This window comes from Polyodon spathula, chromosome 8, assembly GCF_017654505.1.
Source record: "Polyodon spathula isolate WHYD16114869_AA chromosome 8, ASM1765450v1, whole genome shotgun sequence".
Taxonomy (NCBI): domain Eukaryota; kingdom Metazoa; phylum Chordata; class Actinopteri; order Acipenseriformes; family Polyodontidae; genus Polyodon; species Polyodon spathula.
This window is the reverse complement of record NC_054541.1, coordinates 11,914,854-11,928,463: the sequence shown is the minus strand read 5'-3', so window position 1 is coordinate 11,928,463 and position 13,610 is coordinate 11,914,854. Positions and strand designations below refer to the sequence as shown.

The window sequence follows — 13,610 nt, the reverse complement described above, 5'->3', positions numbered from 1 at the left end:
TATCTGGACAGTGCTAAAGAAGGACATACCAAGCTTCTGCCAAGATTCTTTCACAGGATTTATCTGAAATCTTAACGTCCCAGTTTTCAGGCACTTCCTGTAGCGTAACACGCTCTAAATGCCTTTGGTCAAAAGAATGTAAACGGCCGCTTCCTCTATCACTTAGTGAAACTTTTTTTTTTTTTACAAGGGTAATCAAGAACATTATTTTAACAAAGTGATTAACACACATAAATACGTGCTTATTCCTCAGTGCACCATGCGTTTTCATTTAGTTTATACTCAGTAAGAATCTACAATTATGTGTAATTTTGTTGCTCTTCAGTTCTGGCGGGATTTAGCCAAAGAAAAATGCCAAAGCATAAATATATTTTAACGATGAGCTACAGAATGTATTATTATTATTGTTATTAATTCTTTGCATGACTTCATACCCACAAAGAGCCTGCAGGGAGGGAACTGGTCGAACCCAAAGCCAAAAGACAAGCATCGCAGTCCACATCCCTGCCTTCTTCCCAGGTGTGCAGAGGTAAACAAGTAGGCAAAGTTCACCTGGGGCACATTGTTCCTTGGCACCGGCACTGCATGTCTGCAGTGTCATGTAATGACTAAGAATGTCTGCCATTAAAGTTGGGCAATCTTTTGAAACACAGTTTATTAGGATCATATAATCCACCAATTTCAATAAGGTTCACATAGAGTACAAAGCTCTGTTGTATAATTTAAGGTTTTGGTTTAACTGATAATATGAAACCTGGGATCATCACTAATCCCCTGCAGAAATCCTTACTAGCCAGCTCTTGTAGTTTAGAGTTAAGCAGTATGACACAAAAGTGAGGGTTTGCCCTATTCGTTTAGCCAGATGTCTTGTAATGCACTTATGTATTGTTGATATACATACAATAATATTCTTATTATCTTTCAGGATAGATTTTGTTGCAAAACGTATTCATTTTAAAGACACGGAAACCAGCAGTTTTATTAGACCCTTGGATTTTGTTTCCTAGGAGGAGTGCACTCCACAGTTTAGCTGGAAAACATGTCTAAATGTAAGTATTCCATTCAGGAAGGATAAAGCAAAGCCCCCCAAACTAACTACATTACATGCATTTTCCCAGGGAAACCCTCTCTGGAAGGGCTAGTCAAGGCTGTCTGCGTGGCCTTCTTGGGAAATTAGTTCCTTTTAATATCAGAAATCTAAACCTGATGTTCCTTTCATGGGATCTCAATGAGAGACGGCTTCCTGAACAGTTGTCCTGTAGTAACATATTTAACCCCAGCTGTATCCGGTGTTCCATGCTTTAAATGTCCGCAGTGACAGGTCACCCTACGCAACACTGCCCTTTACCCACACCCTTGCCCAGTTGGGCATAACCCGGTCACGTGCTTGCTAACGTCAAACTTTGAAGCTACGCGATGGATTCGAGATTCATGCTGTAGATCAGGCTGTTCATGGGAACCCCTGTTTTCTTTTTGCATTAGGTCAGATGGTTTATAGAGATTAAAAGACTGACTTCTGAAGAACCCTTGGATGAGAAATAGTTTGAATGATGATAGCTTTAATCCGTGTTGATAGCTTGCCGTTTGACGGGGCTGGAGAGCTGAGAATGGGGTTACTGCTTTCATAATCTTTCATAGCCTTGTATAAGTATGTTCCCTATTATATAATATAATCTATAATTATATAATCTTCATGCATATGTTTTTTATCCTCTAAGGGTTTGGCCAGCATCCAACAACAGGCTAATACCATGATTCATGTGAAATGCAGAGAGCTGCAAATTTTAAACAATTGTGGTCAAAATTCACACATTGCTTAGTAGTAATCATGTCAGTTACTTTATAATCATCCTAATTAAAGTTTACCCAAGTAAATTTCAATAAATCATCCTGCAGTTCTAAGATGAGAATAGCAGCTGCATTGGATACCGGAGTGAAAAAACAAGTTATATTAATAAATGATATTTCTCCTAAGAACCCTGTAATGACTTGGATAATATGCTGACTTATGGTGATGCTCTGGTCTATAACATTACACAAATCTGATGCTATCATTTTTTAGTTTCTTTTTTATTACCGTACATGTTTTTAATTTGGCTTTTTTTTTTTTTTTTTTTTTTTTTTGTTGCAATTTACAGCCAGAAGGAGGTTATTTTTTTTTTTTATTTTTTTTTTTCTCTCATTACTTAAAAGTTGAAACATGTTCATGAGAAAAATAATATTAGAATATGCATTAGACAATTCAGGCCAGTGGAACGCTGATTTATGAAATATTTACTAGCGAGCAAAGCGACGAACTGTGGCTTGGTGTTCAGGAATCGACAGGCAGGGCTCTGAGTAATAACCCAGCAGCTGTGTGGGGCTCATTCATTGGGCTTTTCCGTTTCACACATAAGAACATAAGAAAGTTTACTAACAAGAGGAGGCCATTCTACCCATCTTGCTCATTTGGTTGTCAGTAGCTTATTTATCCCAGAATCTCATCAAGCAGCTTCTTGAAGGATTCCAGAGTGTCACCTTCACCAACATTACTGGGGAGTTGTCAATACGTTTTAGAATTTTGATTGCTTGAATCAGATCACGTGTCGTCTTCTTTGTTCAAAACTGAATAAAACTTTTTTAACCTGTCTGCCTATGACATGTGTTTTAAACCCAGGATAATTCTGGTCGCCCTTCTTTGCACTCTTTCTACAGCAGCAATATCCTTTTTGTAGCGAGGTGACCAGAACTGAAAACAATATCCTAGACCTAGGCAGGGCTTTTAAACCTTTTAAGTATTGACAGTATTTCCTGAATTTCATTTGGAATGGTTTCGGCCAGGGTTGTCCGATGGTACTCTGTTCTGTACATACGTTGCAATGTGGCTCTTTCCAAGTATCCCGTTGTTGAGGTTTTGAATGGGTTTGAAGAAACTGCAGGTCTTAGGTAGAAATACAGTGAGTATAGGAACAAATCTGATGTTGGGTTTTAAACACATTTCATGAGCAGGAAGGTGTGGCTTAGTGTAGCTTACCACTGTTTAGTCACATTTTAGTAGACTAACCTTTTGGACACACAAATAAATAAATAAATAAATAAATACATAATAATTGAATATATCCTATAGTCCTAGACCCATTTAAATACAGTAAATGCAGTCATATTTGGAAAAGGAAGGTTTCTGAATTGCTGCAGTGGTGCACATAGACATTTTTATTGTAAGATCAGAAAAAAAAGAGAGAAATCTCATCCATTCTGATTTATCCATGCACTGTGTTAATCTGTGTAATATAATATCAAATTGTAGTGTTTGAGTCCTTGTAGCAGTATTGTGCTTCAGATATTCCACAATCAGATCTGGCTGCTAAACCCAGATGTTTATTCACCAAATAACAGCAGGATTTTCCTGTTCTTGAACTCAAGGATGTAATACAAACAAAAATAACCCTCAAGATGGGCGATCAAACATTAGCTCTTAATCAACACCATGCCAGAAGCCCCAGCCTCCCTAAGTACTGTGAAAAGCCGCTGATAAATCCCCTTTACTTTCTTAGCCCTTCTTTCCTAATCCATATGGCGGTGCTGACCTGTGATTTTGTTGAAGTTCAATTTACTCCTCTGTTATTTGTCCTGAAGCTTGAGCCCTCTTTCTGTATTGTTAAGGAAGGTTCCTGCAGAATCCCAGAAACCGATCTGCTGTTTTTCGTAGCTCATAAATCTCATAGAAATATTTTCCTAATTTTCCAACACATGCTCACACGTGCACTTTGTATTCATGTTATTTTTTTCATTTTTATTTCTTTACATTGTAAAGATGCCCCAACCCTACCACTCAGCCCATCCTGGTCCTCTTCCAAACAGATGTTGTCAGTCTTGCCTAACCTTGGTCAAATGTGATCTGTCTGTGCTGGAATTAAAACCTTGCCCTTGGATTAATTAAGGGTTGTTGTCCTACAGCGATGGCAGTGATATATATATATATCACTGCCATCGCTGTAGGACAGCAACCCTTAATTAATTATCTTCAAACCAAAGAGTTTATTCAAAGAATGTACAAAATGACTTCTCCAAAATAAAACCAGCAAACCAGCCTGAAAGAGATTTTAAATAAATAAATGAAGAAAAAAACAAAACAAAACCTAGCGTGAACTTCGACATCGCTGTCGGAACTGAACAAATTCAAACATCGTTACAGGGTCCCGGGAGTGGCTCCCTTGGTAAAGGCACGGTCGCGTGGTGTGCAGGTGTGAGTCACGCAGTAAAAGGAGCGCAGGTTAGCGTCCTTGGCTCTGGTTCTCCCACGCGTTAGGGAGGCAGAACCGGCAGGGATTCTCTCCTCAACACACTACAGAAGACCCTATCTCGGGCAGATATCCACTGTCGAGCTCCTAAGTGTAAAGGAGCAAGCTGGCTCAGTCGTGGGAGTGGAGGATGCACATTGACCCTTCATGTCTCCTGAGGAAGTGTTGCGGTGAGGGGAAAAAAACAAAAGAATGGGGCATTCTAAATTGGGGAGAAAATCAGGAGTTAAAATTATTGGGCACCTTTTTAAGAAGAAAAAAATCAAAGTGCTGGAAGATCTGAAATGCTAGGGGGAGAAAATATTGCAAATGAGTACAGTAGAGTGCCCCATTACACAATACTATTCATGAGATGGTGCAGAACATAATTCATGATCAAAGGGCTCAGGCTGCTGCTTGTGTAGTAGACCTCCAAATGGTTCCCGAATGAATAACAAGTGTGATGAATCGCTGGTATGAAAACATGCTTCACCATCTCATTTCATATTGATGTCTTTTTCCGTGAAGCTCAGTGTTAGGGCTGCTGGGCTGCACTGTTTTCGGCTCAAGTAGCTCGGTGGAGATGAAAGCGTTACTGCAGAGTGAAAAGGGACTGTAATGGGCTTGCAATAATAAATATCCGTGTGTAATAGTTATGCTATCTTGAGCACCACTTATCCCTTGTTTGCATTTCAGTTTACTGTGCTGTGACATGCAGAACATTAGCTTAGTCTGTTACTGTGTTTAAACGCATCCAGCACTCAAGCAGCTTCTCCCAGTCTCTGGATAATCATTCTCTTGTGGTTCAAGTCACAGCTGATGTCTGATACTGTAGATGTATAGGTAACAAAAAATAACTTCACCCCACCCTTTACCACCCTCGTAAAGGTTTCCCTTGGTTTTACGATGCATTTACAATAGTTTGTCATGGTTAATCATTTTGGTTTTGTGTTTTTTGTTTTTTACTGTGGTATGCTTTTATAAGGGCATATCCATTTGGAACTTTCCCAGCTTCTCTATAAACATATCAGACAGTACATTGCTTTCTCAATGTCTCTTTGACTTCTCTGAGAAATCTATTGCACATGATCAGAACGAGGAACACACACTTTATTTTCATAAAGGAGATCATACATGTTTTTCTAATACCTCTTATTCCTGTGACTGTCGAACATCAACTCAAAAGGGTGGATTGTTATTGGCATGAGCACATTTACTTGTTGGAGAAAAAACAGCATTTGAATTAAAATGTATTCAAGCAAACGCAAATGCTAAGCAAACTGTAACAAAGCCCAAAGCAACACAGCCACTTCAACAAACTAGTGTTCCCCAGCTCGAGACAGCCTCCTGTTTTCACAAAGCCATCATAATAAACCTGAGAGAGAGAGCCACCCAGAACACCACAAAGGGGTTGCTTGTTTCTCTACACCTCGGGGGTGGGGGGTTTAGAGAATGAAAATGTGAAAAATATAATTTGCAAAACAGTATCAGATATGCTGAAAGATCTCATTTCATCCTGTTTGAGAAAAAGGCATCTGTTGGAGATGTGTTTACCCTCCTTCTTGCACTAGAAAGGAATTAGCCATGGCATAAAATAAACTTTCTCACAGGGTAGTGCACAGGTGGCACAGTGTGTTTGGTTTATCTAGAGAAGCTGCTATTATTGGCTCCTTCTTACTTACTTTATGCCCTCTGGCATATAACTATCTGATATGCTCACCACCTGTCTGTCCTCAGCTAGAGTTGCAGCAGATCACCTTTCCCTGGCAGTGAAGTGTCTGAAATATAAAGTCAATAGGGTGCAATATTTTTACTTATCTATAGTAGTTGCCACTGCAAAATCATACCCTTTTTTCAAAACTGCTTTGGGTGGTTTGTCGTGATAAGAGTGTACAAATTTGGAGTAAGGTGCCCTCAGTTGGTTTAAGGTATTCTCAGTTGCTTTTCAGATCACTGAGGCGAGCCAATCTGGTTGTGAGATTTTCGTCAGGACTGCCAGAAGGCATCAGAAGAGCTGGAGTCCGGTTCACCTGTTCTGAGCGTATTGGGATGCTAGCCAGTCCCACAAGTCATGTTAAAAACATTTCATGTCTGCTATTTTCTATAGGCAGCTCAGACATCCTTGTTCTGTCGCTGACACTCAAGACACATAAAGAAAAACATTCTGTGAAGATGGTGAAAGACACTTCTGGAAATACTTGTAGACATTAGATAAATGCATTGCCTATTAAATGTGTGTCTAGAAGTTCAGTATACAAATAAAATGTGAATTTGTATAGTACTTCTTGTTAAAGAATGTTCATGTTTTAGTGGTGTTCTGGTACCTTCAGATTTAGACTACACGCCTGCGTGGAACACAGTCCAGCACGTATTTCCTCAGAAAGAGGGCAGGGCAGCAGTGTTGAACACACATCAGATCATTGCCGTTAGTAGAGCACAATTGTATTGCCCTGCAGTTGTATTCCTCCACACGAGGGCAGAATTGGAGGTCATGGCACATCCAGCACACGACCTAAACGTATCCGAGCATAAAGATGTTTATCACTGTCTTACCAGGGTTTCCAACCAATTAATCAAGACATAGTCATGTTACATATCATTGTAGCCGGGCACCGCACTCCCTATGCAGCAGGTACAGCCTAGGGTTAGGGTAGCACCTGAAATCCTATTTTATTGCATGTATTGTGGTTCTTAAGTGTCAGGTGAGTTTTTATTCTAAGAGGTAAGAAAGCCTACAGTAGGTCGTGCCTCTTTAAGTTCTTGCTGCTTTCACAGCCAATACCCTGCTTTTGCTGTCTGTTCCAGGGGTTTCCACTCCACTGCCGGCCCCAGGACCTATCCTACTGGCAGTCTCTGAAGGCCTGGATCACAGTGCACTTGACGTGGAGCGGAGAGGCATGCGAGAGGTACCAGCGGGCACTGATGGTGGAGCCCTTCTGGGAGGTCACACCATTGACAGTGAGTCGATGCACATTTAGAGGGACTTCATATTAAATATTTGAAAGTATGAAATCTAGAGTTTATCGGATTCTAGCCAGATGCAAAGCATCTAACAGGAGCTAGACGTTTGTTATAAAACTGGTAAAGATTGGGGGCTCCCGAGTGGCGCATCCAGTAAAAGCTCTTTGCGTGAGTGCAGGATGCGCCCTATAGTCTGGACGTCGCCGACCGTGGATGGGAGTTCCCAGGAGGCGGCGCTCAATTGGCTGTGTCGCCGGGGGGGGGGGTCTAGGTCGGCAGGGTGTCCTCGGCTCACCGCGCACCAGCGACCCCTGTAGTCTGGCCGGGCGCCTGTGGGCTTGCCTGTTAGCTGCCCGGGAGCTGCATTGTCCGCATACGCTGTAGCTCCTGGTTGGCTGCATGGTGAATCCACAGTGTGTAAAGAAGCGGGCGGCTGACGGCACGCACTTCGGAGGACAGCGTGTGTTCGTCTTCGCCGCTCCCGAGTCAGCACAGGGGTGGTAGCGGTGAGCTGAGCCTAAATAATAATTGGCCATTTTCAAATTGGGAGAAAATAAAAAAATAATTGGCGCCCGTGTTTGTCTGTCCACCTGTTTGACCACGTAGTGTGTCAAACAGGTGGACAGACGAACATGGGCGCTAAAATGCCTAGTGAAGGCTATAGTGGTTACAGTTTATGGACTGGCCTAGGAGGGGCTTTTGAGGTTCTGGTATATTGAGAATTAGAAATGAGGGCTAATAAAAGTGATAATAAAAAAGGACTTCTTGGAAAAAGAAGAGTGAATCATTTCTGTAAATGTTCCCTGTTTGGTTTGGTTTGTTTTGTTTTGTTCTGTGTTTTTGAGTAAATTTTCCCATAAAGAGTAACTATTTCTGTCCAGGTCTGTGGTGGCCGGCCGTCTTCTCTCTCTGAGCTGGAGATAAACAGGCTGCTGTCAGGGCATGGCCGCAGGACTAACTATGATAGTTTATTTCCTTTTTTTTTTTTTTTTTTTTTTTTTTTTTTCAAAGCATGTTCAGGCTAAGAGAATGGTTAATAAGCACTGTTCAAAAAACGGTCCTTTAACAGTCCTGAAAGCTTTGTGAATAGAGACCAGTGTGCCGGATAACCTGTGTTCTCCACTCTCCCTCACTGTCTCCACTACCCCCGCTCCCTATTCCAGCTTGTTATTACCCTGCGCAGAACCGATCCTGTAAAACTTTATGAGCTCCCCAGCATTTCTTAATGAGTGATTTTTTTTTTGCTCTTTGTACCTCAGAGTTTTGGCAGCGCCTGTAAAAGTCCCTGAGGCTAGGGTGAGTAACCTCTGTTCTCTCTCTCTGGTTACTAATTTCTGGGAAGTGGAGGTGTGAACTTGAGTCTGTTTTGCGGTCCGCTGTTTGAGAAAGTGTTAAAACTGAGAAAGCCTCAGAACGGCTGCAGGTTGCAGGCTGAACCTTTTAAAATACCGCTAAAATAGACGCTTTCAGGTTTTATCCTGCCAGATTGGCAGCGAGAGACAGGGACACTCTCTTTATATCTGTCCTATATTTACAGGTATTTGGCTTGCAGAGCAAACATCTTAAGCAAAGCCACAAACTTCAAATTGAGTGAGGAAGAGGTTTCAGCTTATTTAACACAAATTTTTTGCTTAATTTATTTGATTACCATACTTTTTTTATTTTCTTAACTTAAATTATTATTATTGATCCAATTTCACCAGTTGATCAGGAATTTGCTTTTTCAGACGTCTCATTCTGAAACAAACAAGCGTGAAATTCTAAAAGGAAGAGGACATGCTTATTTAGAGAGACCTGTGTTCACATATATAGGGGAACATGCTAAACATGCTAAAGCTGGATATTTTAGTAACACTTTAGTGGTTGCAAATTCATAATGAGAAGTGTTAATTCATGCAGGAAGGCATGTCTTATACACATGATCAACCTTCATTTGTTACAAAGGAACGTGGATGAATGCCAGTAATTAACTCCATATGAATTGACAGGGCAGAATTCAAAATATAAAACTCCAGGGCATAAGATATTCGGGTGTTATTCCTGTGGTATTTAGCTGGAATTTTTTAATGAAATATAGCTAGCAGCCCCCCTCCCTCCCCCTCTGTAGACTGAACATGTCGACGGCAGCGCTGTCAGAAATCCATCTCGAGGCATCTCATTAATCATGAAGTGTGTTAGGACAGGGAGGGCCGGGGGCAGGTGATCAACAGCCCAGGACAGACCACAGATACAACAAAACAGAACTAGTCAGGGCGGATGGACCCGGTTTAATTCTGAACAAACAAGTAAACTGAAAGCAAATAGGGTGAAGGATGTTGGTTTCTTGCTTTAGACTATATGATGCAATGTCTTTGTTCTGTTGATAGTGGTGGGCGAGATGGTTAGATGTCTTTGTTCTGTTGATAGGGGTGGGTCGTGATGGCTAGATGTCTTTGTTCTGTTAAGGGTGGGCGAGATGGTTAGATGTCTTTGTACTGTTGATAAGGGTGGGCGAGATGGTTAGATGTCTTTGTTCTGTTGATAAGGGTGGGCGAGATGGTTAGATGTCTTTGTTCTGTTGATAGGGGTTTATGAGATAGTTAGATGTCTTTGTTCTGTTGATAAGGGTGGGCGAGATGGTTAGATGTCTTTGTTCTGTTGATAGGGGTTTATGAGATAGTTAGATGTCTTTGTACTGTTGATAGGGGTGGGCGAGGTGGTTAGATGTCTTTGTACTGTTGATAGGGATGGGTCGAGATGGTTAGATGTCTTTGTTCTGTTAAGGGTGGGCGAGATGGTTAGATGTCTTTGTTCTGTTAAGGGTGGGCGAGATGGTTAGATGTCTTTGTTCTGTTGATAGGGGTGGGCAAGATGGTTAGATGTCTTTGTTCTGTTGATAGGGGTGGGCGAGATGGTTAGATGTCTTTGTTCTCTTGATAGGGGTTGGCGAGATGGTTAGATGTCTTTGTTCTCTTGATAGGGGTGGGCGAGATGGTTAGATGTCTTTGTTCTCTTGATAGGGGTGGGCGAGATGGTTAGATGTCTTTGTTCTCTTGATAGGGGTGGGCGAGATGGTTAGATGTCTTTGCTTGCTCAGAACAGGAAGAGTTCTGTGAGACTGGGTTCCTCTGACTTCCTGAGCTGTGTCTTTGGGCTTCTCTGGACGTGTTGCCTTTTGAACGGAGCACTAAATATGCATATGGATAATCCATGCAGTGATTTGCAGTTTTTAAAATGCCTGTCTTACATGTTGTCTTTATCTTAAAGGTCAAGGTTAGTAAAATTGTTTAAATCGACTTTGGTGACAGTATTAATCAATCCAAGAAGTACAGCGATACCCCAAATGATCGTTTGGAACAATACATTGAAGTCTAAAACAAAATGAGATCCTTGGTGTGTTTCCCAGTGGTGTTTGAGTTTGTACTTCTTTGTGGATCTGTGGCAGTTTTTAAAAAGCGCTCAGTTTAACTAAAAAATGACAAAAATAAAACCAAAAATAAATAAATAAATGAATGAATAAATAAATAAATAATGATAAATCCAATTCCTGTGCAATTCGATTGAGATGGATATGCATTTCCGGACATTCAGTCAGGTAATTTTCAGCGTGAGAGAAAGGCTGAGATGTTTGTGGCTACCCAACTAACTCTCCTGCTGTGGTGGATTTTGATGAATGCTGCTGCATGCAAGAGCTTTAAACCCCAGCATCCTCTCAACGTCCACCACAAACACTTTGTCTTTCACTGTGGCTGCAGCTCCCCATGACTGTGAGTTCCTCTCCCTGGCAAAAAACAAAAACAAAACGCTCCCCTCAACCGGTACCAAACCATTGGTTACTGTGCAGTCTTTTTACCCTTTGCATGCCCATCACATCCTCGAGTGTCAAATTCCAAAAGTGAGGATTGTTGCTCTTGCATGCCTACAAAGAAATAAAATACGGATTTGCTTATCGTTTGTTGTGATGAAGTTTCACAGCTCCTACGAAGGGCCCGTAGTTTTACAGGAGTGTTGCAGAATCAGATTAACCCCATCCTCCCCTCTCTTACACTTGCAGTGATTTAGTGGCTTGCTGTCTCCCTGCTCTCCTGTAGCACAGGTGGTTTGGCAGTTTCCTGCTGGAGTGGCTGGTTTGGTCATGTTCAGTGCGGGGTGAATTTCTCTGCTGGAGCCCCCTGAAAACCGTCTGGAAAGCCACAGATACGTGGTTCTGTTTAGGATCCATAAAGCAGCAGAGACCCTTTAAAAAGAACTCTGTCAGCGTGTCTTTAAACCTGACTTCTGTAAAACGTTCCTCCATGCTGCCACAAGGTGGCGCACTGGATCCCCTGTAAGGGAGGTCCTTAAACATTGTGCCTGTGAGCTTCATAATCTTGGAACATTACAACACTGATGTAGTACTAGAGAGAGTAATGCTATGTGCCATTGGATACTGTATGCCTGTATTTAACGTCATTTCATTGTATATTTACCATGCCCTCAAACTTGCACATACGCATGTGCATGTAGCCAAACACTTTGAGGTCCACTACTCTGTACTGTAGGTTAACCACAGTAATGGATATTGACAGTATGTACACAATACCTGTTCAGAAAGTGAACTGAAGATTAGAGATGAGCTGCGTAATTGCTCCAACAATATGTAACATGCAGAAAGCCACCAGAGCAAAGCAAGTAGTTGCAGTGCTATAAGTGTCATGGGGGGAAGCTAGTTCACTTGTACATACAACTTATTAAAGTGCTGAACGGTTCTGAATTGCCTGTTTCCAGGTTCTTGATTGCTTTGTGTTTTGACTAGATGGCGGAGCATGTTTCTCAAGTCCCTCCCACAGCTGGAAACCTTACTCACTTCTTGATACCCTCGAACCCAGATCTGGGCAGCCCTGTCGACGGTGCTTGTTTGACAGCATGTCGAACATCCAGAGACAATTCAGCAAATGTCCAGGAAGCTCTGAAAAATGGATAAGGACTGATTGAGGATTTCCTGGGGAATGTCAGTGGCTGGGATGCCTGTTAATACGGGTGGTCGCAGTCCATTCGCAGTGCATTCCCTAGGATTGTCGGGAATCGGCTGTGCCAGCAGTGGCTGATGGATGAGAGTAATGTAGAACCTTAATGCAACACAAAGCAGTTCAGATCAGGGCGATCTTGGAGGACGGGGTCAATCGCTTTGCATCTGGATCCAGGAAGACAGGTCAGAATCCATGCTGGAGTCAAGTTAAGATGAAAGACCAGGCTTTTGAAACTAAATGAGCTATGTCTGAGGTAGGTTCAGATGGTGGAGTATTGCATGACCATTGCAACCGTCAGAGCCACCGTTTGTATCCAAGTAAATTGCCCTACTAAAACATAGCTGTTTACATTTGTCTGCTTTGCCGTTGTTTTAGGAGGGAGCTTTTATTTGGTACCTGCTGATGCTGCAGCACTCGCCAAAAAGGCTTCAAGGGATGATCTGATGGCAAGTGAAACTACTGGCTGCAATCTGCTGGGCTTTAGTTCCCAGCTGATTTTATGATCCTGGAACCAATACTGCTGTGATTATGTTGAAAAGGATATTGCAGGAATAAGGGGATACATAGGGGGCTGCAGCTATAAGTACAGTGGCGTTTGTGAAATGCAACGCAAGCCTTTGGTACAGACATGGTTAAACCCCCTGTCTCCCAACACTTAGGACAGCCCCACGTCAATTGTACACTATGTAGTTTTGTTGCATTCTTTTACTCTTTTTATAACTGCTAAACCATCTCCTCAAAGTTCAGATCTAGCAAACGTAAGAAAACCATTGCTTCAAAGGTCAGCTCTGATTTAAGGAGAAATACATTGTTTTTGCTGTTTCAGCAAAGCTACATGACATACACCTGATTCAGCAAGTCTGTGGCAAGCTGTGGATTATGGTGAAGCAATACAATATGATGTCATAAACAGTACAAAATCCATGGATATGTACTCGAGTTATGGCGAGCAACACATACTTGTCTGTAGAAGTGAACAGTGGTATACTGGGACTCGCTTGTTTATATGCATGAATGAGCAATTGCCTGTTTATTTGCCTGTAGACCAGGTCGGTGCTAGTGAAAGACTGATACATTTTGTTTGGTGAAAGGGGGAACGATGCACTGTTATTGTAGCCTAGCCTTTGCCTTCAAGGCCCCTTGGACTGTGTGTATGGGAATGGATATCTCCTGGAGTATAACAGCCAAACAAAGGCATCTCTCTCTAGGATCATGACTGTCAAGTAACACCAAGTATGAAGGGTCAGAATTTAAGGCTGTCGTTGGCTCTGTTCTGCAGGCATTTGAAGACCAATTTAATGCAGCGATTTTTAAAAAAAAAACTTCTTAACTGAACCATGCAAAAAAAATAGTTATCGTGAATGTGCGTTCTTCTGCGCCTCCCTGGTGTGGAATCTTGTAT

General features: G+C 41.9%; 1 protein-coding gene across 4 annotated transcripts in view; it reads left to right on the top strand.

Moving 5' to 3' along the window:
• Positions 1–13,610, top strand: part of LOC121319404 (chloride channel CLIC-like protein 1) — a 44,423-nt gene that overhangs the window by 23,967 nt on the left and 6,846 nt on the right. For all 4 annotated transcript variants that reach the window (XM_041256811.1, XM_041256812.1, XM_041256814.1 and 1 more), the window contains one exon: positions 7,065–7,217. In XM_041256811.1, the coding sequence (XP_041112745.1) occupies positions 7,065–7,217 (153 nt within the window). The remainder of the gene's footprint in view (positions 1–7,064; positions 7,218–13,610) is intronic.